The sequence below is a fragment of the Gracilinanus agilis genome, chromosome 1, assembly GCF_016433145.1.
Source record: "Gracilinanus agilis isolate LMUSP501 chromosome 1, AgileGrace, whole genome shotgun sequence".
Classification (NCBI taxonomy): Eukaryota; Metazoa; Chordata; class Mammalia; order Didelphimorphia; family Didelphidae; genus Gracilinanus; species Gracilinanus agilis.
In genome coordinates, this window is record NC_058130.1 from 175,572,259 (window position 1) to 175,599,856 (window position 27,598).

At 34.3% G+C, this 27,598-nt stretch overlaps 1 protein-coding gene across 1 annotated transcript in view; it reads right to left on the reverse strand.

Annotated features, from left to right (window-relative positions):
* Positions 1-1,717: 1,717 nt before the first annotated feature.
* The window catches only part of USP7 (ubiquitin specific peptidase 7), a 96,293-nt gene continuing 70,412 nt past the window's right edge, over positions 1,718-27,598 (reverse strand). Inside the window, exons 9-31 of the mRNA XM_044659036.1 lie at positions 27,345-27,425; positions 27,156-27,246; positions 26,730-26,812; positions 26,243-26,352; positions 23,853-24,009; positions 23,217-23,361; positions 22,480-22,610; positions 20,874-21,008; positions 18,525-18,626; positions 18,275-18,380; positions 15,597-15,689; positions 15,429-15,496; positions 14,930-15,030; positions 13,829-13,982; positions 12,683-12,750; positions 11,908-12,016; positions 11,726-11,803; positions 9,628-9,728; positions 6,503-6,602; positions 5,027-5,146; positions 4,550-4,621; positions 3,826-3,916; positions 1,718-3,350 (exon numbers count right to left, since the gene is read on the reverse strand). Coding sequence (XP_044514971.1) covers positions 3,244-3,350; positions 3,826-3,916; positions 4,550-4,621; positions 5,027-5,146; positions 6,503-6,602; positions 9,628-9,728; positions 11,726-11,803; positions 11,908-12,016; positions 12,683-12,750; positions 13,829-13,982; positions 14,930-15,030; positions 15,429-15,496; positions 15,597-15,689; positions 18,275-18,380; positions 18,525-18,626; positions 20,874-21,008; positions 22,480-22,610; positions 23,217-23,361; positions 23,853-24,009; positions 26,243-26,352; positions 26,730-26,812; positions 27,156-27,246; positions 27,345-27,425 — 2,403 coding nt within the window. The 3' untranslated portion in view covers positions 1,718-3,243. The remainder of the gene's footprint in view (positions 3,351-3,825; positions 3,917-4,549; positions 4,622-5,026; positions 5,147-6,502; positions 6,603-9,627; positions 9,729-11,725; positions 11,804-11,907; positions 12,017-12,682; positions 12,751-13,828; positions 13,983-14,929; positions 15,031-15,428; positions 15,497-15,596; positions 15,690-18,274; positions 18,381-18,524; positions 18,627-20,873; positions 21,009-22,479; positions 22,611-23,216; positions 23,362-23,852; positions 24,010-26,242; positions 26,353-26,729; positions 26,813-27,155; positions 27,247-27,344; positions 27,426-27,598) is intronic.

The following is a 27,598-nucleotide window of genomic DNA, read 5'->3' on the forward strand; positions in this document are numbered from 1 at the left end:
TGAACTGAATGTCAGTGTGGGTATTCCCTCCATCAAAGAAATTCATAATTGCACAATTAGTATATCTCTTTTGAGAACTTTCAACACCCTGTAGATAATAGGGTGATGAATGGGCCTCTGAAATTAGTAAGGCTGGAGCCCAGTTGTGCAGTATAACATTGCAGTCCTACAGTCTTTCCAACTTGGTTGGATCTACTGGTATAGCCAGGATATCTCTCTATATCATATGCCATCAGTGGTCCTTTCCCTGAGTGTTATAGGCCCTGGCATGCTTCTTAACATATCTTTAGATTGCAGGAGACAATTTGTGTAAACATGTAACCTCACTCAACTCTTTTCAAGAAACTAGTAGGAAAACTGGTATCAAAATTAGTGCTATATAATGAAATCAAGTAACAAAAGGTATGATTTTGAGATGTAATGAAAATGTCAAAGTGGAAATAGATTTAATCAATTATTCGGATGAAGCACTATAAAATGAACAGAAAAGTGTTTCTGATCTTGCTGGCATGGATGCTGAACTCCCTTCATGATGAACATGCCAGGAAATTTTCATGAACTTCATTATGTAAGATTCACAAATGAAACTGGTTCTTGGCATTATAAAGCCTGAAAATACACACTAGAAAGATGTCACATTGTTTAAAAGTTCATACTAAACAGAACAAATGATTTTGGTAGAAAGACTTTGCCTCTTCCTACTTCTTGGCTGTGCTGAGGTACTCACAACAACAGCATTTGTCTGTTTCAAAGGCTCTGTTAAATTCATCACTAGGAAATATTAAGGGTCTTTACTTCTATTAAGATAAAACATTCTAACCTACAGATTCATTAAATTGCTGCATACTTTGGTTAAGAAAAAAAAACACCATTAAGTATGTCAGTTTGCTATCAAAGGCATGTCATCACAATGCTGTGGCTGCTAAAATGAGCCATGGCTTTACAATATCCCAAGAAATTAAACAGAATGTGTCCCGCCCAATTATATACGCCAATGATTTCAAGTGAATCTATAACATTTTATAAAATTGCCCAGAGGGCCTGGTATATTGCTAGTATCCAATACATGTCAAAGAAGGTGGTATTTACTTCAGTGGTTTAATATAAGCCATTAATACCATCATTAAGGAAGTACCTTATATTTCATAATTAGAAAACCATTTTTCATTCAATTTAAACCCAGAAGCACTGTTGTCTTTGATCTCCATGCCTGGAAGTGAAGGAATAATTAAATGCATCACACAATGTAAACATTACCAAAAATTCTTTGTAAAAAGTCATTTAATATCTTATAGGAGAGTGGCAGGTTTCTGTTACCCTCCAAGACTATACTTAATCCCTTCTCCCTCCAAAAAACCCTTTAAAGTTCAAAAACAAAAACTATTGGTGAATTATTTTTACTATCATTTCCACAACTAATTTTTCAGGGATTCGAAGGCAAAGTCTGTGGTACTGCTACTCCCCATTAGTGTTATCTATTCATTGATTTTGAAGGCAGCTTTTGGGTTATGAAGGCATACACATTACAGAGGAAGTCCAGAGAGATCATAATTGAAAAGTACAGATTTCATCATAATACCTTTATAAATAAATACCACATTTGGGGTGTGTGGACCATAGAATTTGAAACAAGGCAAATGGAGCCAAATCCACTCCAAAAACTATGGATCCCACAGACTATATACCTTAAAAAGTATTCAAAGAATATTTCCAGTCATTGTATTTTACACGGTTCCCTCCTGGAAAACCTTTTATTTCTTAAGCTCAAATGGGACTAGTTAGAGGCCAAAAACCAGGATTATACATTGGCAATACTGAAATTTAAAAAAAAAAATACATCTTAGTAAAATCTTTTTGTAAATGAAAAGGTTTCCCAAACTGTACTTCCAGGGAGAGTAGAAATCTTCCTCAACTTCCACGTCACTCACTGAAGTAAAATTTTTATAGAAAATTTTATTCAACATACAACATTTTCCAGCAAAAAGGCAATATACAGGAAGAGTTGTTGTACACTGCTGCTACAGAAACAAAAAAAAAAATACTGGAAAAGAATGAAAAATAAATGTGATTTTGCTGATTCTATTTTTACTGCACTCAAAACTAGACACGCTGGCATTAGCTCCAAAATAAAAGGAAACAGTCTGGGACTGAAATAAAACTACACACAATGAATATCAACATCAGTGAAATTCACTTGCAGACTCACCCAACAAAATTAACCTCCAAGTGTTAAATTGTACATGTTCATTCATTAAATATACAATTTCATGTTTTTTTTTCTTTTCCTATTTTTTTTTTGCTGTTTTTTGCTTTGTTTTGCTTTTTTTGTTGTTGTTTTTGTTTGTTTTTTACAAAGTCAACAGCTTACTAAACACTAGTGAGCATGCCCTCTGTGCTAAAAGGCTATTTTCCTGGTTTCTTCCATCTGTTTCCATTTAAATGAAACTATATTTATAATCCTTTCACCTGCTTTTGCCAACTTTTGATGTAATTAAATTTGCCAATAGGCAGCATAGTAAACCTTAATTGTATTTAACAGTGTTTTTAAATTATTAAAAAGACCCAAAATGTCTTGTAGGGCTTTATTCAGTGCACCCACTCTGCAAAATGGGCAGCAAAGTAGTGGCTGAACTAAATAAATCAAAATTTATTAAAAAAGATCCTATGCACAGCTAGAGGAGACATAAATCCCGAATAAGTGCCAACAATGTACACAATGAAGTAGAGATCTCTATTTATTGATGTTGTGAGTTCTTTTTCTTTTGCATTTACAAATGCACAAAAGGTCATTTAAAGTATAACTGAAGGAAATAAATCGGTTGTGAGTCTAAACATAAGACTTGCTTGCTGCAGGGCTGGTGAAGGAAACAACACCAGGAAAGGCAGCCAGTCAGCTTATGCCATCTATAAATGTACTACAAGACAAATTTTTCTCCAATATCAATTGTCCTACTAAACTCTTCCCCCATTATGTTGACAATTGCCTTGCATTATGTTTACCATAAAATAACTCTCATTGGCATCCAAGCTTTATAAAAACACCTTCATTTTGCTCAAAAAGGGCAGTCAATAGATACAGAGAAGCCAAACTGAACAGCCTCAACAAAATAAAATTAACATCAGCAGCAAATCCTCTTGCTGAAGACTTCAGATATAGTGCACGTGTACCAAAGTTCTACTGTTGTTAAAAAGGTGCACACACACACGTATTGTCCCTTGCCTTGAACAAACTGGTTAAGTAAGTCAGTTATGAATTTTAATAGCCTTTTCAAGGTAAGTGTAGCGACTTCTCTTTGGGGCTTTATTGAAATGATCAAGCCCCAGCCAAGGCCTGGGATGAGACATGTTACCTAGGAGAAAAAAAGAAAGGAAAAAACTGAGACCACGTTGCAACCTTTTACAACTGTTACTTTATACCTGAACACAGTGATGAGAGTTGCCATGGCTCATTAAGGCCAACAGCTAGTGCTAGTGTACGCCTCCTCTACCCCTTCATAACACCATCTGTTTAAATTACAATTCAACTATTTTTTATTATTGATTTTAAAGTGAATAATCCTAAGCAAATATTTCATGATTGTGGCATTAACTAAATTTCTCCTAGCTTTTGGACACTGATATATAATGTAATTGTAGTCTATAAAAAAAAATGTTTAGAACATTTATTTATTAGTGGCATACTAAAATAAATATTTATTGTAGTTTATTTTTAATTATAGTTTCATTTAAGTAGCAGTAAAACTAAAAGGGTTTCTTTTTGGTGTCTGAGCATCTCTGACTTGTAGTTGAGAGGAATAGTCTAAAACTAAAGGTCAAGGCACTTACCCGGCTGAGCCTCAAAATCTTTCAAATTGACTTCATATTCATCTTCATTTATGTACTGGTGTCGACCCATCATTACAATGGCAAATTTAAACTTAAAAACAAAAAAGCACAGAAATAAAACAAAACAAAAATCTTTTCAAGTCTGAATAGAGGCAAAATGTGACACTGCTGGAACTAATTTTATCAGCAGCACAGATGTCATCTTAAGCAATATACAGGGATTTCTCATATACATGGGTATAATTTTATCCCTTTGCAATAATGAAAGCAAGTCATGAGGGAAAGGTATAGTGATATTTTTATAGGGATGGTGGGGGGAAATTAATGTAAGAAGGACAAATACATGGAAAGATACAATTATAAGAGGTAGAGGGCAGTTTGGTCTGGCTCTTGGCAGGGACAGACTGTGCATTCACTTTACAGACCAGGAACCCCATGAATCCAGGGAAGCTACAGCTAACACTGAAGAGCTGAGGTTTTCCTTTATTGAGTTGTCAGGGGACTGGGGTAGGGAGGCTCCTTTTCTAGATGGCTAGTTAAACATGACATTTTATCAAGGAATAGTTTGATTAGTTGTGCTAGAGAAAGCAGCATATTGTAGATCATTATTCAGGATTAAACATGGCCTTTATTTAATGATAATTAACATCATAGATCACTTAGAAAATATGATTTACAGGTCTATTAAAATGATTTGCTTTGCAGGCCTAAGGTAAATTCTTACCTTTTCAAACTCCTTTTCCTGGATATCTAGCATTGTTTGAATTCGCTTCATCACTTCTCTGAAATGTTCACCCTATAATGAATAAATGGATATACCCACTGATATTTAAAAGCTAGATGATTTCATTTGAAATTGTAAACTAATTTTTTTCATAATGAGTCACATGCGTGACATTTAAATACAAAATAATAACATTTATTTCAAACAAACATACAGTAAAGTCAACCCTTTATAATGCCTCAGGCTAGGCAGGCTAGGTATCAGGAGAAAATTTGAAATTATATAAGCAGGTTACAGGCCTCATGAAATCCACAGTGAGTAGGAAGAAAATGACATGTAAGCTTTTTCCAATTTGTTATCAATTAATAGTCATTAAACAATTTTTTAAAAAATGAAAGCAAATCAGTGAATATTATAAATATTACAAATGATTATCCTGAAGAGAATCAGAAGGACCATAAAGAAAAAATTATTTACCTGGTGTATCCTGAGCAAAAATGGTATACCAAAAGTTCCAAAGACCTCTTTGTGGAAATGAGCCACTGTGATTAGCATCTCATTTTCTTTATCTATATCTACCTGGTCCAAGGGTATTTCCTGTAGTCAAATTAAATATTCTGATCATGAGAAGTTCTGATAAACAATTTAGAAGACAGAAATAGGTAGATTTACAACTAATACAAAGACACTAGCAAATACCAGTTTTTCCTTAAATAATTCATTTTGAACTGCATTAGTTTTTATTTTTAAAAGATATAAAGCCAAACTTAAAATTCAAATTATTTCCAATCCAAAAGCACCATTCTAATATACTAAACTAATGGTTTTGGAGAAACTAGAAAAGACTTGTTTGAAATAATGCGATGTGAAGTGAAAAGAATAATTTATACTTGAATACCTACCTATACTGCTTAAAAGAAACCAATAGCTCAAAACACAAACTTTGAGAGACCTAAGAATTGTGACCAACTATGATACTAGAGGTCCAATGATGAAGCAGGATAACCAAAGTCTTGACAGAGAGGTGATGGACTCAAGTGTAGGTCTAATCATGACATAACTCTTCCCCATTCGATAAATTCCTCAGTATAAGACTCTCCTTATCACCTCGAGGATCAAGCAAAAGGTTTTTTGTTTGGCCTTCAAAACCCTTCATAAACTGGTTCCCTCCTACAATCTCCTTAGAACTTTATTTAACCCTGCCTTATTCTGTGATTCAATTCAAAGGAGACTCTGGTCCCTTTTTTTGTATCTTGCATAAGACAAACCATTCTCTTGACTGTAGGCACTGTCAGTTGAGCAAATTTTCTCATCTTTACTTCCTGGATTCCTACAAGTATCAACTTAAATTGTATCTCCTAGTACCTTTCCTGATTTCACTTAAGCTAGGGCCTTTCCTCTATTCACCTCAATTTATTCTGTCTATAGCTAGTTGTTTTCAAGTTGTCTTCCCCAGAAGATTGGGAGTTCCTTGAGAACAGGAGCTTTTCTTTGTATCCTCAACAATAAACAATGCACATATTTACTTAATGAATAAATGCTTACTGACTGACTGGCTGAATTCATTACCTCTCTGTCAGGAAGTAAGTAGCATGAGAAGCTATGATGTAAGAAGATGTTTAGTACCTAAAGGGGGCTTTCTCCTGGGAGTAATGAGAACAATTCATAAAAAACCTCTGAAACATTTTTGCCTGAAACAAAAACTTCCTAGAGTCCTCTATTTGCAGAAATCTCTAAGAATCTACTGACTTATGAATCAGAAAGTTACCTTCCACTGAAAATGTAGTATTAAAAATGTTTTTTAAAGGAAAAGACTTAAGTTGTACAATTTAATTAATGATTTAGTTGGCTTTTTTTACAAAATTTACCTTCCATCATAACCAATCAACTGGCTTGCAATGAGAAACAATCTTTTATAATTCCTTCCAGCTCTAAATCTTATGATTTACTAACCTCTATTCGAAACGTTCGACTTGTTGCAGGTGATAAACATTCTAACAATTCATCTTCCTGATGGACACCAATAATTTTGTAGCTTACAATTTCTAGCAGCCTTAAAAATAGGAAATGAATAGAAACAGAATTAAAATAAAAAATTATTTCATGAAAATGACTGCTTGGGTTAAATTATTATAAACAAAAGTACTTTCTAAAACTGTCTAGTCTAAATTTGTCTAATTAGATTCATTTTATGGAGTAATATCACTTAACCAAATCAACAATTTTTTGTTGTTGAAATGTCAGAGGGTTTTCCTTAATGGTGGAGGGAAGTAGAAAGAGAAAAAATAGATGTTAACTGAAAAAAAAAATTAGAAGAAATGTCCAATGGGCAGCTAAGTGGATCAGCAGATTGAGAGTTAAGCCAAGAGACAGGCTCTGTCCTGGGTTCAAATCCAGACCTATTATGTGACCTTGGGCAATTAACTTAACCCCAATTGCCTTGCCCTTACCACTCTTCCACCTTGGAACTGATAGTTGATATCAATTATAAGATAGAAGGTAAGGGTTTATTAAAAGAAAAGAAAAAATGTCAAAAGTGTGATAGGGAAAAATGGAATAATGAAATGTACTCAAACCTTTAAAACTATTATAGGGGGAAGCTAGGTGGTGCTAGAGTGCTGGGCATAGAGTCAGATCAGACTTAAAATCTGGCCTCAGACACGGTGTGACCCTGGGCAAATATTAAAACCCTGTTTGTCTTCAAATAAACAACTATCATCTATTTTGATGATTCAAACTCAACATCACCTCTTAGATGGCTTAAACATTGTCCTTTCCATTCAAAATAGCTAAAGAAAATTGACAATCTGAAATAAAATGTATTTTTCACATAGCTGTCCCTACTTCTCTTCACCTTACTGATTTTGGCTAACGTAAGATGGTCAATGATAGAAATGGGAGGACATAAATTCAAAATAATCAATTTCATTCTTTGTTCATAAAACTCGAGAAAAGACTTGGAGGAACAGGAGAATTCAACAATTGAATAAACTTAGATTGCTGCTTTCATTTGTGACTAGCACTCTGGATATGGCCTTCCCAACTCTTGCTATGGTTATTCTTTGAGGGTAGAGGAATGGCACTCTCCATTCCAGAGTTTCACATTTTCACACCTGATGATACCCCAATTCCCTCCTGTGGAAAATCATTCAAAGCCCATTTCACACCCTCTATCATCTGATTCCTTATCCCCATACCTCAACAGCTCAAGCACCCCACCCAAAGGTTCAACCTAACTGCAACAAACTTCATTTTACCTAAAATATTTTCTTTTCCCACTCCTTCCACCTATTATCTTTATACTGAAACCTTGCTTCCTCTGATGATACAATCTCCCTGGCTAGCTTTTCCAGTACTGACTTATTTTTCTTAGATAAAAGAGGTCAAGAGAATTGAAATACTCCTTACTCCTTCATTGTCACTTTCAAGTTCAGTAACCTTTCTTTCTCTGAAGCTCATGCTATTCAATTTACTACTCAATCAAAATCCTGGTAACAAATGTCTATGGATGCACACACACCATTTCCCTTCCTCCCAATACTTGGTTCACAATTTTTCTCTACTCTCTTACACTTACCCTCATAACTAAGGCACTTCCAATATACATAGATTCTCCCACAAAAATAACCCACTCACCTTCCATAACCTACTCTTCCAACCCAATCTTAGTCACATACAAAGATGGTCATACCCTTGATTATATCATCCACAAATATATAACACCTTTATGTTAAAGAATTCTGAATTCCCCTGGACAATAATCTTTTTCATTAAAAAAAAAAATCCATACCTTCTGTCTTAGTATCAATTCCAAGACAAAAAAGTAAAAAGGGCTAGACAATCAGGATTAAGTGAATTGTCCAGGGTTACACAGTCTGAGGCCAGATAGGAAAGAAGCTTGGTGTTCTATCTTCTATGCAACATAGCTACTCCCATAATTTATTTTGTCCTATTCTTCATTCACGCTATAACCTCTTAATCCATTGACCCCTCAATTCTCCAAGGCCATTTGGTCTGCACTAGCCACTTTTTTCCTTTTCTCATCTTGATAAACTGATTTAAGTCTACACATTAATGAGAGGTCCCCCACTCTTCAATCTCTAGCCCCTTTATAATATCTCCAATTACAACCCATCAAGCCTCAGCTTTGGAACACTCCCACTATTTGTCACCATACACATTCTGAATAAAAATCCACCACAAATTTATGTCATACAACCTCTGGGCCCCCCACTGCTACAAAGTAATCCTACTTTACCTCTTATCAACTCACTATCCTGCTCTCTAAACTTTTTCTTACTTCTTCAGTCCTCAACTGGGCCCCTCCCCCCCCCCATCTCCCTGTCTCAGCTGAGAACTTTACCTCAAATTTTATAGGAAAAATTGAGGCCTATGCTATGAATTCCATCTTTTCCCCTCCTTCCTCATCTTCTATCACTCAGATGCTATCTACCAATTTTTCCTCCTTCACTCTTGTTTGATGAAGTGGACTTGCCACTTACTAAGGCTAATCTCTCAAGATACCTCATTCTATCCCATCTCCTCCAACAGATTGCCCTCTGTCACTCCCATCTTTCATTTATTTTCAGTTTCTTCATTTTTGTTCTGCCTAAAAATTGCCCATGTCTTGCCTATACTGAAAAAAAAAAATCTCACTTGATTCTTATCTTTCCATTCCCTCAAATTGCTATCCTTTATCTCTTTCTTCCACCACGTTCTCTCCTTGACCTCTCTTGGTTGCCTTTGGCACTGTTGGTATCACTCTCCTTGATTATGCTCTTTTCTATAGTATCTTTTAAGATACCACTTTTAACTGGTTTTCCTCCTACTTGTATGACCACTCTTCTCTCTTGTTTGTTGGATTCTCCCTCATTAGATTATATGTTCCTTTGGGGCAGGGACTCTTAATTTGCCTCTCTCTGTAAACCCAGTGCTGACCACAGTGCCTATCACATAATATACCTGGTGCTTAATGTACACTGACTATTATCCAGTTAAGATGAATATAACTGAATGAGATTTTGCTTTTGGTCTTACTTTTTTAATACTTTCCATAACTATTTTCAGGAAATGCTTACCTAAGTTTCCCTGACGCTTTCTCACATAGTTCTACAGCCTTTTTACATTCTTCTAACAGGTCCCGGACACACCCATGTTTGTCTGGATATAGTGTTATTTCCTAAATGGTAAAAGAATTAAACACATACTTTTTAGAAAATGCAAAATGCCCTTTTCATCCAAGTCTTCCAATGTCTCACCTTCATGCATAATTAGCCAAATTCTCAAGGGTGATGCAAAAAGAAAGCCAGCTATAACAGATCATATGCAGGCTAGAAAATCTAGGAGTAAAGATGGGACCTAAAATTGCCATGCTAAATTCAGAAAGTCTTCACTGAAATTCTCTCCCTAGCAATTCATGACACTGACTAGTTAAGTATGCTTGAGGTATAATCTGCATTAAATCGGGCAGTAACAGAAATTTTTATATTATTAAAAAATGTTTCTGGGGGCAGCTGGGTGGCTCAGTGGAGTGAGAGCCAGGCCTAGAGACAGGAGGTCCTAGGTTCAAATATGGTCTCAGACACTTCCCAGCTGTGTGACCCTGGGCAAGTCACTTGACCCCCATTGCCTAGCCCTTATCACTCTCCTGCCTTAGAACCAATATCCAGTATTGATTCTAAAACAGAAGGTAAGGGTTTACAAAAAAACAATTTTTTTTCCATAAACCTTGTGAAGCACCTAGTATGCACGTTTTTGCAAAGAAATAAACAAAAGCGATATAACTAGAATCACAGACTATCAGTCAGGATATCCAAAACAACAAAACAGAACGTTCCAATGTGCAATAATTATATTTTACTCAGGTTTACATTACATAAAAATTTTATTTCAACTTATTCATCTACTTGCCATTTGCACTGCCAAATAAAATACTAGCAAAATTCAAATGACAAAAACTAAAATTTTACAAGAAGCTAGGAAATGTGCAATCTATTAAGACAATCTATTAGGGATTAAAACTGTAGATGAATCAAAAAAAATTTTTTTATCATGCCCCACATGGAGGAATTGTGAAAATCTGTAAAATTGATGCCACTTTGAAAATGTTTTTTCCATGTGCAATTTCCATAAAATTGATAATGAGATTTTAAAAAATGAAGCTTCTACTGTTCTGAAAGTGGGCTCCTCCTTCAGAAACTAGGTTCCTAAAAGAAGTATTAGGGAAAAGAAATATACACAACATTTATTACTTTGTTCATCAGAAAATATCTAATTTGTTTTCTTATAAATTATTCCAACTTTTTAAGTATGGCTTATTTCAACAATGTTACCATCTTCAAGTTTACTAAAACTGCATTTATTTTAAAATAGGATAAAAAAATGCAACAATTACAATTTACTAGCAAATCAGAGTTAACATGCAAACTTTTTTTATTTCATTGAGTAATAAAATGGCCAAGATAGCTAGTGCCAATTTTGCTCTCAAATCCTTTGAGGCATAGGCAAAATGAAAGGAAAATATTCACAAAATTCTCTACATTAAATATTAAAAGCATGTCATGCATGTGATTCGTTTCATTCATACTATGAAAATGGTAGTATTCTCTAGAAGGAATTTGTTCCTCTGGGAAGGAATATAAGGAGAGGATTAGCTTTTGGAAATAATTTTATGGGTGTTAACTCAATAACACTATGAATTTTTAAAAATCATTCTAAAAAAATATTTAAAAATCATTAGGAGTAATTTTTACCTGACTATAGATAGTGCTCCAAATACTTTTAATTCTTGAATACTCTAGAAAAGTAAATGCTGTAATCATTTACTAACTATAGAGTGGGGTTCCCCCCACCCCATTAAAGACTGAAAGGGAAAGTGGAATATATAAAGGTGAATATTCTCAATAAAACTTGAAGACTGGAGTCAGGAAGACCCGAGTCCAAATCTGGCCTCAGACACCTAATAATTGGGTCACCCTGGGCAATGCACTTAATATAACTGCCTTAATCCACTGGAGAAGGAAAAAAGGGGCAAATCATATGCCAATATCTTTGCCAAGAAAATACCCTATGGATAGAATGGGGTGGACACAATTGAATGACTGAAAAGCAATAACAAAAAAAACTTTGCTGAGGAAGTTAACAATTAGCTCATCTTATAAATATCACTTTGCTTACCTCTTCCCTAAATTGACTGTTTAGCCAAATACATTTAAAACTCCTTCGATTTTCAAAATCTGTTATTTTCATTTTCAGCTAGGAAGAACAAACACAGTTTAAACACATATCCACATATATTTTCCTCCCACCCATTCTGTGATGATTGCTCCTCCCCTTATAAATATGATTTGGCTTCCTACCTGCTGGTAGTAAAGTTTCTTAGGTTGTCTGGGTTTAAAGAACTGCAGGAGATCTCTTAAAGTACCTTCATAATTATGTCTAAGAGGATTACCTGGGCCATCCCTATAACTATACAAGAAAAGAGTGTATAAATATAATGTGTTTACTTATATCTATAATATAAACATCTGGCTGTACATACAGAAACAAGCCATTATCTTTTTAAACATAGGTATGCAACTTAGGATCAACCATTTGGAAGTGAGAGTTGGAGTTACCTAAACGAACTAATTATGATAATGTCTTGTTTTTAAAGAAATCAGATGGAAAAAATCTTATATTGAAGCAAATACTGTTATCAATCACAATATTTACATATGGATAAATGCTGGAAATCATACAACTGAAACTGAAAATAAAACAAGTGTCCTTAAAAATTATACTTTGACTTACTCCTTTACAGGCTAATTGCCTGAAAAAGCTCTTTTCTTCCCATTCAACAAGTTTCACATGATCACCATCTTCCAGCTAACACACATTCTGCAACCAGTCACCCTTCAGTTTTTCAAATCAGTGACTGCAAAATATTAAAATACAAAACCTCCTACTTTTTCCTTGGGCCAACCCATCACAGTAATGGGAAGCAATGGAATGCCAACTGAAGGAGGAATTGCTTGGTATGGACAATTGGGGGGGGAAAAAAGCTATAACTTATTTAAACAGGTTTCACTATACCAGAATAAAAGCATAGAAATATCAGCCTGAACAACACAGATTTCTATAAATACATCTTACCCTTGGGACTTGAAAAACTGAAGTAGCATTGGATCTGTATTTAGCCTCTGTGCAACTGTCTTTGCAACCTAAGAAAATGAAATGGTGGTGATGACAAAGAATGTTCCAAATTAGATGAAAATACGTAATTTAAATATAATTATAAGCTAGCAATACACTAACAGTTCTGTTGGTAAATATTCAAAAGGAATAGAATATGACCTTGAAAATATTTCTTAACTCTTTTACTGACTCATCATTATTGGAGATGATCTTAATCTTAGTCTTTGCAATTTTGCTATAAGAATATGAAGAACTTTATCTAAATTACCAAAGAAATGAGTAAAATGCTTTCTTACAAAATGCTATTAATAAATAAAATAAAATGCAGTTAATAAATTGTTTTAAAATATTTTTAATATTACTCCATTTATCTAATTATGGAATCAGAAATTGAATGCTTAATTCTAGAGAAAAATCAAGAAAATAAGGAGCAGGCATTTAACTGGAATCTGAATTCTAAGTAATTGCCTAGGATGGGCAATTATTTTTAAATGGAATGTTTTAAAGGGAATCTACTTTCTTTTTTGTTTGTTTTTTTAAACCCTTAACTTCTGTGTATTGGCTCCTAGGTGGAAGAGTGGTAAGGCTGGGCAATGGGGGTCAAGTGACTTGCCCAGGGTCACACAGCTGGGAAGTGTCTGAGGCCAGATTTGAACCTAGGACCTCCCGTCTATAGGCCTAACTCTCAATCCACTGAGCTGCCCCCTAGAGAATCTACTTTCTAGTTGTAAAATGCCAAAATTATGATGGTAGAAATAAATTTGATCTTTTTGAAGAAATCACCTGCTCCCAAGAATGAAACAAAAGGCAAATTTTAAAATCATCCACCAGCCAATCCCCACACACTCAAAATGATGCTATACTTCACTTTGCTAAGTACAAACACAAAAACTTATATTTCATTGGGGTGATGAGGAAGGGGAACAAAGTGCACTTTTGTTTTCTGTGGGAATATTTCTAATAATTAAGGGAAAATGTAGGATTTAAAACTGATAGGATAAATAATTTCTTGTAGACTCTATTTACCTAGGAAGTTCTTTAATTAGATTGAAGGATAAACTATATATAGCCTGGAAAACAAAAATGTCCATTTGTTACATATACCTGAAAATAATTCATCCTATTTGACAAAGTAACAACAAACCCAGGATCATTAGGAATAGTTTTATCACAGAAAATGACATCCACACGGTGATACAGGTCTCTGAAATATTCCTTTGCAGTTGGTAGTTCACTGTTATCATTTTCTGGGTCATCCCTGAAAACAAAAATTAAGTAATTAAAAATATGTAATAAGAGTTAATACAAATTATATTAATATTTTAAAAGCTTTTTAGGGAGAAAAGTTATTGACACAAAGGCAAATTTATACAATGAAGAATCTACATCAAATTGACATTTAAATGTTATGTTTTATGGCATAGAAGACTACAAGATTGTACTTAAAAATGGTCTGGCAAGACAAATCCACCTTTTTAGAGGCATACTAATGGATTATTCTCACAACATGATAGTTATGAATGGGTTTATTTCCTTAATCTTGAAAATAATAATTGTTCCAATATACCACACCAAATCCCGCAGTTGCCAAATTATATTGAAATTGAAGGGGAAGAGTAAAACAAATACACTATTAACTATACTATGTCCTTGAAAGAAAGTAAAGAAATATTTATTTTAAATCCCAATATAACCACGTCATTATATAGCTCATAAATTATATTTAAAAATTATCTAACCCAGTATCTGCAGTTCAGCTTTAATCTTTGGTTGGTAGAAAGTTAAGTAAGGCTAATTTGAAAATCAGATGACTATGTAAATATTGTTCTTTACTTAATCCTTTCACTGACCTAAATCTCTCATAGGAGGGGAAAGGGGACAGATTACAGACCAATACTAAAAAGGACTTTGTGAACCCATGTAGAATCCAATATGCTTATTTTATAGAAAAGGAAACTTAGAAGCAGAAAGGATTAAGTGACTTTCCCAAGGATACCATGGTAGCAAAGAGAGCCAGGACATAAATTAGGTCTATTGACTCCAATCAGAGTTCTTTCTATGGTATCATACAAATGTCCTTAGGAGTTAGTTATGTTGGGTTTTAAACTTGAGATAAAAGGCATCAAAAATTCCTACCATTCAATAAGAAAAAGCTTAACAATAAGTTCAACTTGACCATAATTAAACCCTTAAAAAAATACATACTTCTGAAACACTATGATGTCACCATCCATTAGTTCATCGAGTGCTTTATCAAGAGACACATCATAATCCTGAATTCTCTCTGTTAAATTCGGTTTAACTTCCTATAGTAAAAGATAATATGAAAACAAAAACAAAGCAGCTTCTGTTTTTGTAAGAATTAAAAAAAAACAAATAGTAATCTAACACAATGCATTGCATTCACTTTCTCTAATAAAGAATTGTCAATCACCTTATCTTAACCATAAACTTTAAATATGTATATATGTTCATATATATTCATTCTAAGAATTCTTAACTAATAAACACAGCCACAAAATCCAAATACAAAATAGGCATAAAATGTGTGATGCTAAATTTATTTTCTTTAAGTCACAATCTGGCTATGAATACAAGTTGTCACTATTTCACAACACCAGTGATCAGGATGAATAAATGAAGCTTAGAACTACAAAGAAAAATAGCATAGCATGTTATTATAGAAAACATAAACAATCCAAACCTCATAGAGGATAAGGCTAGTTTCTTGGGAAAATCCTGCTCTTTCACACATAACTGGGAGCAAGTCACCTAGTAAAGAAAATATATACAAGAGATCATAATGTAATATAATGAAAATTTAAGTGCCAAATTTCTACATTGCAAGAGAAAAGCTTATGTAAAGACTTACGAATTTTACAGGATATAGGGGTATAGATATGTCCACAATAATTCAAACTCCGTGTTTTTGGATCATACATCTTCAAGAACAGCATTACATCATCTGTAAATTGATGAATAATTTTTTGTGTACGAATTGAATATATACTCCTCCCCCATATTATACACCAAAACACAGTAAGTTTAAAAATAAAAATTAGAGTCCTTTTTTGTTTCCTTTAAATTTTGATTAACATTATTAATAATCTATTAAACACCAAAGGCTTTAAATTGTTATGCTGGACTTAAATGAATTAGTGATCCTAACCAATTTCTGAAGTTTATTGGCTCATTATTATACTCATAATTATAACAGAATAAAGATGGTTGAAAGGACTTTAAAATGTAGTTTCTTCTGTGAAGTATGATTAGGGATAGTATATCAGTGTTGTAATAGATAAGCCTCTACTTAAATCCTGCCTCATAATGGCTGAGGTCTTTTAAGTTATGTCAACTGAGTGTAGGTCCTATAAAAAAGCCTTAAGGTAGGCTTAATAACCTAATCTACACTACTAACATTTAAATATTTATACATCTTGAGATGTATCCTGAGATCTCTTTGATGTAACTATTCCCTCTCCAAAGGAAAGCCATCTTCTCAATCTATGCCATCTGTCCATATTACCCTGTAAATCTGAGAGAGATCTTTCAAAATGTTCAAAACCTATTTCACAAATAATACAGAGAAGCACAGAAAGATCTATATGAATTTATGTAGTCAATTAAGTAGAGCCACAGGAAAAGAAAAAGTTTACCAAAAAAAAAAAAAAAATTAAAAAAGATAAATGTTGCAAAATTACAATGAAAGTCAGGAGGTCCACAAATATACACTGTACATATTTTCAATGTATTGATCAGTTATGGCGATGTTCCTTATTTATAAGAAATATTAAATATTATATTAAGCCGGCTCTTGGGGGGGGGGGGGGTTTACTGGTGGTGGTGATGAAGTTACTGGTGTTATTGACATCAATATTTTTCATGGTTGTAAAGAGCTGGAAACAAAGCAGGTGAACAAGTTATACTATAAAATCTGGCTTCTTTCTACCTCTCCAGACTTCTTACAATTTGTACTCCTCCATATATTCTGTGATCTAGCTATTATTGTCTACTTTCATTTTGTCAGACATGACTCTAACCATCTCCCATCTGTAGACCTTTTAGCTGACTTTCTGTGTTCATCCCTCTCACCTTTGCTGCTTCTTCCCTGGCTTTCTTCAAGATTCAGCTAACATGCTACCTTCTGCAGTAGGTCTCCCTGCCTCTTAGCTGTAAATGCCATCCACTTTCAACTTACCTTCATTTACATATATATTATATATCTATATTATGTACATATCTCCTGTAAGTGCAGTTATTAAAATGTTGTCTCCCCTACTTGCAGGATAGGGATTGTTTTTTATTGTTGGGTTTTTGTCTTCATTTGTCTTTCTTTGTAATCTCAAGTCCTTACTTAGCACAATGCCTAGTACATAGTTAAGTGCTTAATAAATATTAATAAAGTAACCTAGCGACCTAGGTAATCCCTAAGCCCCTCACACTCTAAATCCTATGAACTTTTTGTTACTGTCTTTTTTTTTTTAAACCCTTAACTTCTGTGTATTGGCTCCTAGGTGGAAGAGTGATAAGGGTGGGCAATGGAGGTCAAGTGACTTGCCCAGGGTCACACGGCTGGGAAGTGTCTGAGGCCAGATTTGAACCTAGGACCTCCCTTCTCTAGGCCGGACTCTCAATCCACTAAGCTACCCAGCTGCCCCCTGTTATTATCTTTCAGTTGTGTCTGACTCTTGCTGATCTCTTTCAGGATTTTCATAGCAAAGATACTGGGGTGATTTGCCATTTTCTTCTACAGTTCCTTTCACAGATGTGGAACTGAGGCAAAGAGAGTTAAAGAGGCAAACAGAATTATGAGTCACCTAGCTAGTGGAATGAGGGCAGATTTAAAAACTCCAAAAGATGAGTATTCCTGACTCCAGGCCCAGTGCTCTATCCAATGCAATGTCTTGTTGTCTGGAACTAAGACTATAATATTATCATCACACCATAAAAAAACAAGGTTGCAAGGTTTCTCCCATGCATCTCCTTTATTTCTACTTATATTAACAGATATTAAGTTCAGGTTAATTAGGTCTGAAGGATCTTGTCATCTTCGTAGGCCTAGACTAGATTGTATCTCTGTACTAAGTCCCTGGAGAGCAGACAGTCTATTGTCAAAGCCCACATATGGTATCTACTTCACCTATGACTAACCTAGCTATATTAAGTTGATAAGTTCATCACTAGAAGTATGCTCTCTTGAAGCATGTACTAGATATTTCTGTAACTTTTTTGACTTTTCATTTTATGTATTTTAAAATATGTTAAAACTACATACAAAAAGCAAAAAAACCCTAATGTGATGCATCTCTTTCTTCTTAGGTTCTTTTAAGAGCTAGTCTCCTCTTTTCTGCCCAATCACACATTAATGGCATTATCAGGAGACTTCCAGAATAGCCCCTTTTTAATCTCCTAGATACAAAATACAGGATCAAATGTAACTATTTACAAGTGGTTAAAGGAAACAAAAACAGGTTAGGGAACTCTGAACTCACAATGCTTTGTCTCAATTTACTATAATAATAGTTAATTTTCTTTTTAAGAAGCACTTACGATCTTTATCAAACTTTGGTAATGTTGCCCCACTAGCAGCCATTTCGGGATCTACTGTTTCAAGAAATATTGTCCACGGATTTTCATTGTCACTGAGTTCAATCATCTGTTTGGAAGAAAACAGGCACTGAATTTAGAGGACTACAATTTAGAAGCAAAAATTTGCATTCACAAAATAAAAATGATGCCATATTTCTAGAATTCTATAAGCAGGATCATGTAAGAGATTCTTAACATATGAAACACTTACTGTTTTATTGCCATCTGCTTCATTATCTAACATTGCTGGTCTTTTTGTTCCATTACTCCTAGCCTGCATGGGCCATAATCGAATCTGATCCTGAGGAAATCCCTAAACAAACAAACAAACAAACAAACAAACAAACAAAATATATATATATATATAAAATGCCAATAAAATAACTAATACAATGGACTGAATCCTGGACGTGGGTCTCAAAAAGGTCTGTGATCCTTACTATCTGAGACCCTGGGCAAATAAATCACTTAATTTTTTTAAGCCTTAAATGCTTGATACAGTTGCTGTGAGGCCTAAGAGAGATACTAAACATATTTTTTTGGGGGGGGGCAAATTTCAAGGGGCCATGTGATATAGCCAATGATATGCCACTATACCATGCATGGTATAATGCAGAGATGGCGAACCTTTTAGAGACAGAATGTTGTGCCCTGCCCCTCCCCCCAACCAAGTGCCAGGCATGCCCTGCCCCTGCACCTACCCGCTTAGCACACACAAGGGAGGAAGAAAGCTCTCTCATTGGGCTGCTGGGCAGAGGAGTGGGTGATGTGGGGAATGTCCTCAGCTAGTAGAGAGGGGGAGGGAAGTGGCCCAAGTGCTCTGCTCCCCTCCAACTCTGCCGCCTGTGAGCCGCCCACCTTACGCCTTATGTGCTCCCATTGGGCTGTTGGGCAGAGGGGCGGGGGATGTGAAAAAATGTTGTCAAACATGATGGAGAGGGGAAAGGGAGCAGGAATGGCCAGGTCCCTCTGCCTTTCTAGTAAGAAACTCTAGTGGGAGTGGGGTGGGGTGGGGTAGGGTAGGGCACCTGCATGCTCAGGGTGTGCTATATATGCCATAGGTTTGCCATCACTATTATAATGGACAAAGCTGACCTTAAAAGTTAGGAAATCCTAGGTTCAAAGGCTGCCTATGAGATATAGTGTTGTGTGACCACTAGCAAATCACTTAAACACTTGGCACTCAAAGGCAACTCTATTAAGACTCAAGTTATAGATGACGATGTTCCTCTGTATGGGTTAAGTCTCCACAAGGAGAGTTCCCTACTCTGAAAAAAATCAAAGATCAAGCCTCGGAATATCACCAGGAAAAGCAGCACTACATCACTATCAACTATTACTATCCTTAGCTAATGAACTATTTCAATATTTTATATGGAAGATCAATGTGCAGACTGCAGAGTCAAGAACATTCTCTTACAAATCTTTCATAACTGTAATCCTGTTTTCTATTCCCTTCCCATCAGGGGGACTGAAGATGATGACCTTAATTACCTACTTCATAAATTATCAAAACATCTTTCTGTTAGGTACTATACTTGAACAAAAACATGTAAGGGGAAATTTAACAATTGAGAATTAATTTGTACCTTGTTATGTGCTCTAGACAAAAAAAAAAAAAAAAAAATGGTGTAAGTGGGGTGCGAGAACAGGGCAGCCAAATGGTTCAGTGGATGGAGAGCTAGGCCTGGATATAAAGATCCTGGGTCCAAATTCAGACACTTCTAAACTGTGTGATCCTGGGCAAGTCACTTAACCTCCACTGCCTAGCCCTTACTGCTTTTCTGCCTTTGAAGCAATATACAGTATTGATTCCGAGATGGAAGGTAAGTGTTAAAAAAAAAGTTTCCAAATTGTTCTTTGACTATAATTTTAAAAAACCCAAAACAAATCACCACCAGACTTTAATCTTAGGTTAAAGGTTGCTGCAGTGAAGTCTTTGTTAGATTTCCCTATAGCTACACTCACCATTTGTCTCTGTTATTCCAAACTAAAATTACTAATCCATCCTGGTCATTTCTTTCCTTTAAATACAGTGTCCTCCATTAGAATGTAAGCTCTTGAAGTTGTATTTATAAGTATCTTCCTTTTTATTACTAACTAGTTTTACAGGCAAGGAGTAGGGAAAGAGAGACAAGGGAAAAGTAGGTGATATGAAAACAAAAGATACCAATAAGAATCTATGTTAAAAAAAGAAAGTAAACTCCTTGAAGGTAGGAAATTCCTTTTCTATTATATTTGTATCTCCAGTCCTTGGAATGTTTCACACATAGCAAACAATAAATGCTTTTCTAATTCACTTATTAATTGTCTACAATTCTACATTTCATCCCAGCACTTAAATGACAGGAATAAAAAGGAGCTAACAAATATCCGAACTGTTTAGTTCATAACCTTCATGAAAAATCTAGACAAAAATTTATCCCCATAAAATATAATCTGAATCCAATTTTCTCATTAAAAGTTAAGTAAAAGAAGAACTTTCCCAACAAATTAACTCATTGAACTGGTGCACCAAAACTGAATATATTACAAGAATCATTTGATAAAACAAACTTACCATTGTTTGAGAAAGATTCTGTACAAACTCAGCTAATGAGGAGTTTTTTAATACTTTGAAGACCGTATATTTTACTTTTTCTTCATCATACATATCATTGCCTTGATGCCCACAAAACTGGTCCTCGGTCACTATCTGGAAATATGCATTAATATGTGAAACTGATTAAAAATAAGAAACCTTTCAAGCAACCTTAATGATAAATAAAATCACTCTGTGTTGATTATAGCTAGTTTTGAGTAGAGACTAAAGTACGAAAAATTACAGGAAAAAGAGGACTAAAATTCAAATGACCACATTACGTAGTTTATAAAAATTAAAGCACAAAGAATTTTCTTATAAATTACTTATCTAACCTTCACCCCAACTGCAAATCCTGGCTTGAAGAATATCACTTCCTTCAAGTTACAAAAATGGGTCTTTTTTTTTTCTCCCCAAACCAAAATGTCATGTTATTTTCACATTTATAAAACATCAATATACATACACCATGTAATATACTAGGAATATCAAATGAGAAACTATGCAAACCACTAGATAATTGTCAGCTATTATTTTTTTTCTAGTAGAAGTTTAGTTTTAGCCTGTTCTCTCCAATAGAATGGAAAATTCTTGAGTGCAATGTCTCCTTTTTTCAAATGCTCCTAAAAGTTTCTTCTAGTTCAGTGATTCCCAAAGTGGGTGCTACCGCCCCCTGGTGGGTGCTGCAGCGATCCAGGGGACCGGTGATGGCCACAAGTGCATTTATCTTTCCTATTAATTGCTATTAAAATTAAAATAATAATAATAATACTTTCCAAGGGGCTAAGTAATATTTTTTCTGGAAAGGGGGCGGTAGGCCAAAAGAGTTTGGGAACCACTGTTCTAGTTTGATCTCTTCTCATTTCCTAGATTACTGAAAAAATGTAAATAGCTAACATAGTACAGTGTACGTAAAAAGGCACCAAATAATACAATAAAGAACCAAGATTTGTCTTTTTTGGGGAAGAATCGGGTACAAGGCAATCCTGGACATTTCAACACAAGGGTTGGGGAAGAATTAAGAGCATAAACGTGGTGCTGGTTGTCATGTGAGATAATAGCAGTCAGACACCATCAATGGAACCATCCCCAAGGGAAACAGGGGAAAAAAAAGATAGTCAAAGAGGTAACGCTTCATTCCATAATGACTTCTGACTACTGCGGGTATTACCATAGCAAGAAGGGAGAAACTGACTTATGAGAGAGAAATGATCTTTTAAATGGACATTTACATGAGTGGCACACATATCTGGGATGAGCATGTATCATTAATTGTTCTTTTTACTGACTTACTCTACAAGCTTTCATAAATCTATGTCTTAATCTTCTTTGGTATTCCTATAGTTCCTATATAATGCTGGGCACAGCACAAACATTCAAAAATACTACTAAAATTAAGAAAAATGGCTCCAAATATTGTTTGGAGCTATGCTAAATGAATTAATTTTTTTCTCATTTGTCACTTATTACTACTCCTAAAGTCTGAACATTCATAGGAATTCATGCTTTTAAACCCATGCTTTTATACCTGTCTCATCTAACAGTCAAATAAGGACTTTGTGTCCTCCTTGGTTTGGAAGCTGACCTGCACTTGCATATAGAGATGGGCTTCCTGCCGCTCCTTCCTCTTTTGAGCCTCTATTCTTTTTTCTTCTTGTAAGCGTTCTACCAATTGTTGAGGAATATCATGATCAGTGACAGCTTGCAAAACTTCACCTGCAGAAATAACTGGGAATTAGTTTAAAATTTTTAAGTGATTAAATTCTACTCCTCTGAAGTGAATATGCTAATCTGACAGATCACTTTTCAATTTTATTATGTGGTCTGGTCTGCTAACTTAAGAATTAACTCTTTGTGCCATTGACTCAGACCAAAATAAAAGATGGGGAAAAAAAAAAAGATTTTTGACCACATGCCTGATTTGACTAACCTTCTCCTTCAACTCAAGTTAGTTCTGATGAGATAGTTGGGCTTTTCCCATTGTTTTTTAAGAATGCTATCATCATTACAAAGCCATAAAATGATTTTTTCAAAAGTTATTTTGAAATCTAAAAAACCTCTCTTCCCCTATCATCTCCTCATAGGAAAGAATTTACTGTAAAATGCAGTTACTGATAGGATTCAAAAGAAACCTAAAACTATATAACACAATTGTGGGTTGATTTCTTATAATAAATTCATCATTTACATGCTTTGTTATAAAGAATAATGGAGGATGAAAATAAATGTAATCTAAAGTTAAGGTGATGGGAAAACAATTTTAAAATGATGAAGGAAATAAATATTATACACAAATTCAAATGGTAAATAACATATACTTACTCAGTTTTGATTCCCTGATATAAACTAACATATAAGCATTAGTACAATGCCGAACTGATAAGTCATCATCATGACCTCCGTAATTATGCTCAATTGCTTCTTCCTTTGTACACCTTGACACAACATCGTCATCAAATTTACACCACTGTAAACAAAATGGATGCTGCTTAAACAAAATATGTATTTTCTTTTCTTTAAAAACAAACAAAACAAAACAAAAAATCCTTACCTTCTGTCTTGGAATCGATAAGTATCAGTTCCAAGGCAGAAGAGTAGTACTAGCTAGGCAACTGGGGTTAAGTAAATTGCCTAGGATCATACACCAGTGAAATACAACTGTTAAGTATTGTCATCATCATGACAAAAATTCTCCACACTAGAACATTTCCCCAATGATATTTAGTGTATATATTCTCTCTAAAAATTAATGCTGTGATAAGATAATTGGAGAACCTCATCAGATCAAAATATTTGCAAAGCGTTCTAAAACAAACTGCTTATACAACTAATATCATACAACAGTCTATTTTGATAGAGGAATGAAATATTTAGGAGTAAACTCAAAATTATTTTTATGAGAAAAAAGGGTAGCTATTTTTAGGGTTTTGCCCAATTTTAACTACTTCAGTTACTTACTTTGCCATCCCCTCTAGGGTTTAGATAAACCACATAATGTCCACCATGATTATCTCCACTATGTACTAGTACTGCATGAAGAATATAATTTGCAGGATCCTTGGGATCAGTTTTTTGTAAAAACTCATCAAGTGGTAACTGTTCAGGAAACTCAAACCTATGAGAAAAATGCAACAGCTTTAATAAAAGTGTATAAAATATTTTAGAAAGTTATGCTTATCACTAGTTTAAAAAAATTCTTAATTAGCCATGTTAATGGAAAGAAGTCATGACACGGTTAACACAATGATAGATGACATAAAAATAATTGATATTGGCCACTGGATGGTAATTTTTCTACTTACTGTGCATAGAGCTGCTGCTGATTTTCTGGAAACTGAAAAATTTTCAAACAAAATAATGAAACCATAGTATCCCATTTTGTCCTGCCTGCTCCATAGTCCATGCTAGGAATGGATTGCAATACCTCTCAGGTTGTGTTGGCCACAAACCAGCCTAAAGCATTGTTAAGAGCTTTCTGCAACACAAATGGTTTGGATCTTTCTTGGGGAAAGGGTTCTAATTTTAATGAATGCAAAAATCAATTAATTTGTCACATGACTGTGATGTTAATTTGATTATGCTGAATGAATAGGGAAGTGCCAAAGGTGATATTTGTACTGTACAGAATAGACATTCCCAAATTTTAGAATACACTTCAAGGTCTAGTTCAAAGTGAGGTATGAAACCTCTCCTTCATGCCCCAAGCCAAAAATCATTAGTTAAAAAAAAAAAGGCATGAATCACTTTTTGTTTCTTTCCTTTGCCCTTCCACAGCTGCTAGATGAGGCAGGAAGATACCCATCCCTGAGGATCTGGATGATGATTTAAAGTGCAAGGTAATTAAGGCAAGGGGAAAGTGGTAGTAAGAGAGGTCTTCCTTAAAGATTATTAGATGACCAATAACAATGAGGTTATTTTCTTTAAAAACAAAAAATAAACAAAACCCCCTTACCTTCTTCTGTATTAGAAATGATACTAAGTATCAGTTCTAAGGAAGAAGAGAGGTAAGGGCCAGGCAGATGGGATTAAGTGACTTGCCCAAGGTCACACAACTAAGAAGAGTACAGATTTGAGCCCAAGACTTCTTGTCTACAGGCCTAGTACTCCGATACATGGAGTCCCCCTAGATGCTCCTAAGATTATCATAGAACACCTTTTCAAATTGAATACACCTCTATAGATAAGTTTACGAAATGGCTAAAAGGTGTATCTTTCTTTAGGCAACACTGAATAGAAGAGCCAAAGGTAATGGAAAAAAATACAAATGAAAACATGACTTTTGAGAATTCATCTTTACAGAATTCCTTTACTAGCTTTGATTTAGTCCTTTAAGGTAGTATTTAAAATTTTGATACAGTAAAATTCAATTTGTTAACAACTTTTGAGGAAAACATCAAGTGATGTGCCTGTATAACTTTTAACTAAGCCACAACTGTGGCATTTACACGTTAAACATAAAAGGACCAGTAAAGATACCTAGTTCTTTTTAAAAAATGATCAACAGGGGGAGCTGGGTGGCTCAGTGGAGTGAGAGCCAGGTCTAGAGACAGGAGGTCCTAGGTTCAAATCCGGCCTCAGACACTTCCCAGCTGTGTGACCCTGGGCAAGTCACTTGACCCCCAATTGCCTACCCTTACCAATCTTCCACCAAGGAACTAATACACAGAAGTTAAGGGTTTAAAAAAAAAAAGATCAACAAACTCAACCAATTTAGAAGCATAATGGACCTTTAGAAGAAAAAATATGACTAATTTTAAAATTAATTATCTCTCTACATGACTATCTTTCATCTTTGTTGGTATTAAGAAACCATCCTTAGTAGTTAGTAATAAACTGGCTGCTGCAATAATTTAAATAAAAAGCAGAACACTATCATAAACAGGGTACATTACATTTGTATCTTTTCTCTCAAATCACAATGAAATTAATTATTTCTATTAAGATTGGGCAAAAATCGTGCCCAATGTACTTTATTTTCCATTTTAAACAAATTATTTTTGAAGAATATAAACTAGAGATAAAAAAGAACAATCTATTTTAAAAAACTACTACAAGACTTTATATGAGACTATTTTTGTAATATGGCTGGGAATCTATAATAGGAAAAAATACAACATTGAAGATTGACAAATTTGGTAAAAGATTTTTAAAAATTGATTTAGCAGACTTGAAGGGAGATCAAAATTGCTGGAGAGATGCACTGAAAACATCTCTAGAAAAACAAGGTATTATTTTCAACTTATCCTGAATTCAGGTGTCAATACAACATTAACATACAAATGTTAAGTAAACCACCTGGAGCTATAGGCTCAGTAAACTTCTTAACAAGTATACATAAAAACTATTACCTATCATTTATCTTGATATTTTGGTCCGTCTGTGGGTCATACATAAATCTCATGAGTTGTAGATGTAACACTGGTGGCAACGTGAGAAATTTCACACCTTTTTCTGCTTCCTTAAACATTGAAAAATAAATGTAGGCTAGTTATTATTAAATCTACCTAACCAAAGTGGCAACATTTAAATTAGACATCTAAATATTTGCTTTTTGTGATTATAGTTGTGTCTAGTCTTATTTTTTAAGAAATATGATAAAAACTAATTAATTACAAGCCAATTACAATGACAGAAAACTAGATGTATTCTTAATATTCTGTTCCATATAAATATAAACATATGGGATGATAGGCTTGAGAGTGATGAAAAAGTGATAATATACAAATTTGCTTAAAGAAATTCTACCAACATCAAAAATTATTTAACGATGAATTTAAAAATTTAGGCAAATGTCAAAAATATAGCATTACCAATGTTACAATATTCCCCAGGTACCTGCAAGCCGTGTTCTCCAGCATCATATTTGTTGTCACCATCTAGCTGTTCTACTGCCACATAATCTATGAAGGACTCAAATACTAAGAAAAGATATAGAAGATTTTTTACTAAAATGTAATTATTACAAGCATTATACTATAAGTCAATTTTTAAAATTCATGGATTGAAGAATTCAACAGTAAAATATTTCATAAAATCATAAGCATTCTTTTCTTAATTTAGCACCCTCTTACTAAAACTGCAATTCATTATACCATCATAATTATCAACATTTGAGAAAAGGAGATGAGCGGAAAAGTGAATTCAATCTTTTATATTTAGGCAATCAAAACTGGTTGTATAGAAAACATATACTTTTAACCAAATATAAAATTTCATTAAAGGCCTAATTCAACAGAATGTTATTATGCATGTGAAACTTACTATTTTTTTTCCCCTTTATACTTAGCTGGATATCATAATAATCTTCTCTCCGATCAGATCGATAGTCCACATCTTTGCACTGGATATAGGACTACAAGAAAAACATATTATCTTAATATGGAGCTTTTACTACAAGGAATTAGCAACCATTTAATTATTTTAAAATAATTTAAGAGGGTATTTACATACCACCATCTTGCCTCTAAATAATTTAGGTATGGTGCCTTCTACACATGTTCCTTTCATTTTATTTTCCACGTTATCTAGCAACTGAAAGAGAATTTTAGAATTAATTTTAACAAATTGTATAATATGTGTTACCATGTTATCCCCCCACAGTAGTGAGTATCAGAAGATGGAATTTGAACTCTTGTTCTGACTAAATCTGGTGTTCTGTACATCAAATTTCAAGATATTTCTTACATGACAAAGGCTATCACAAA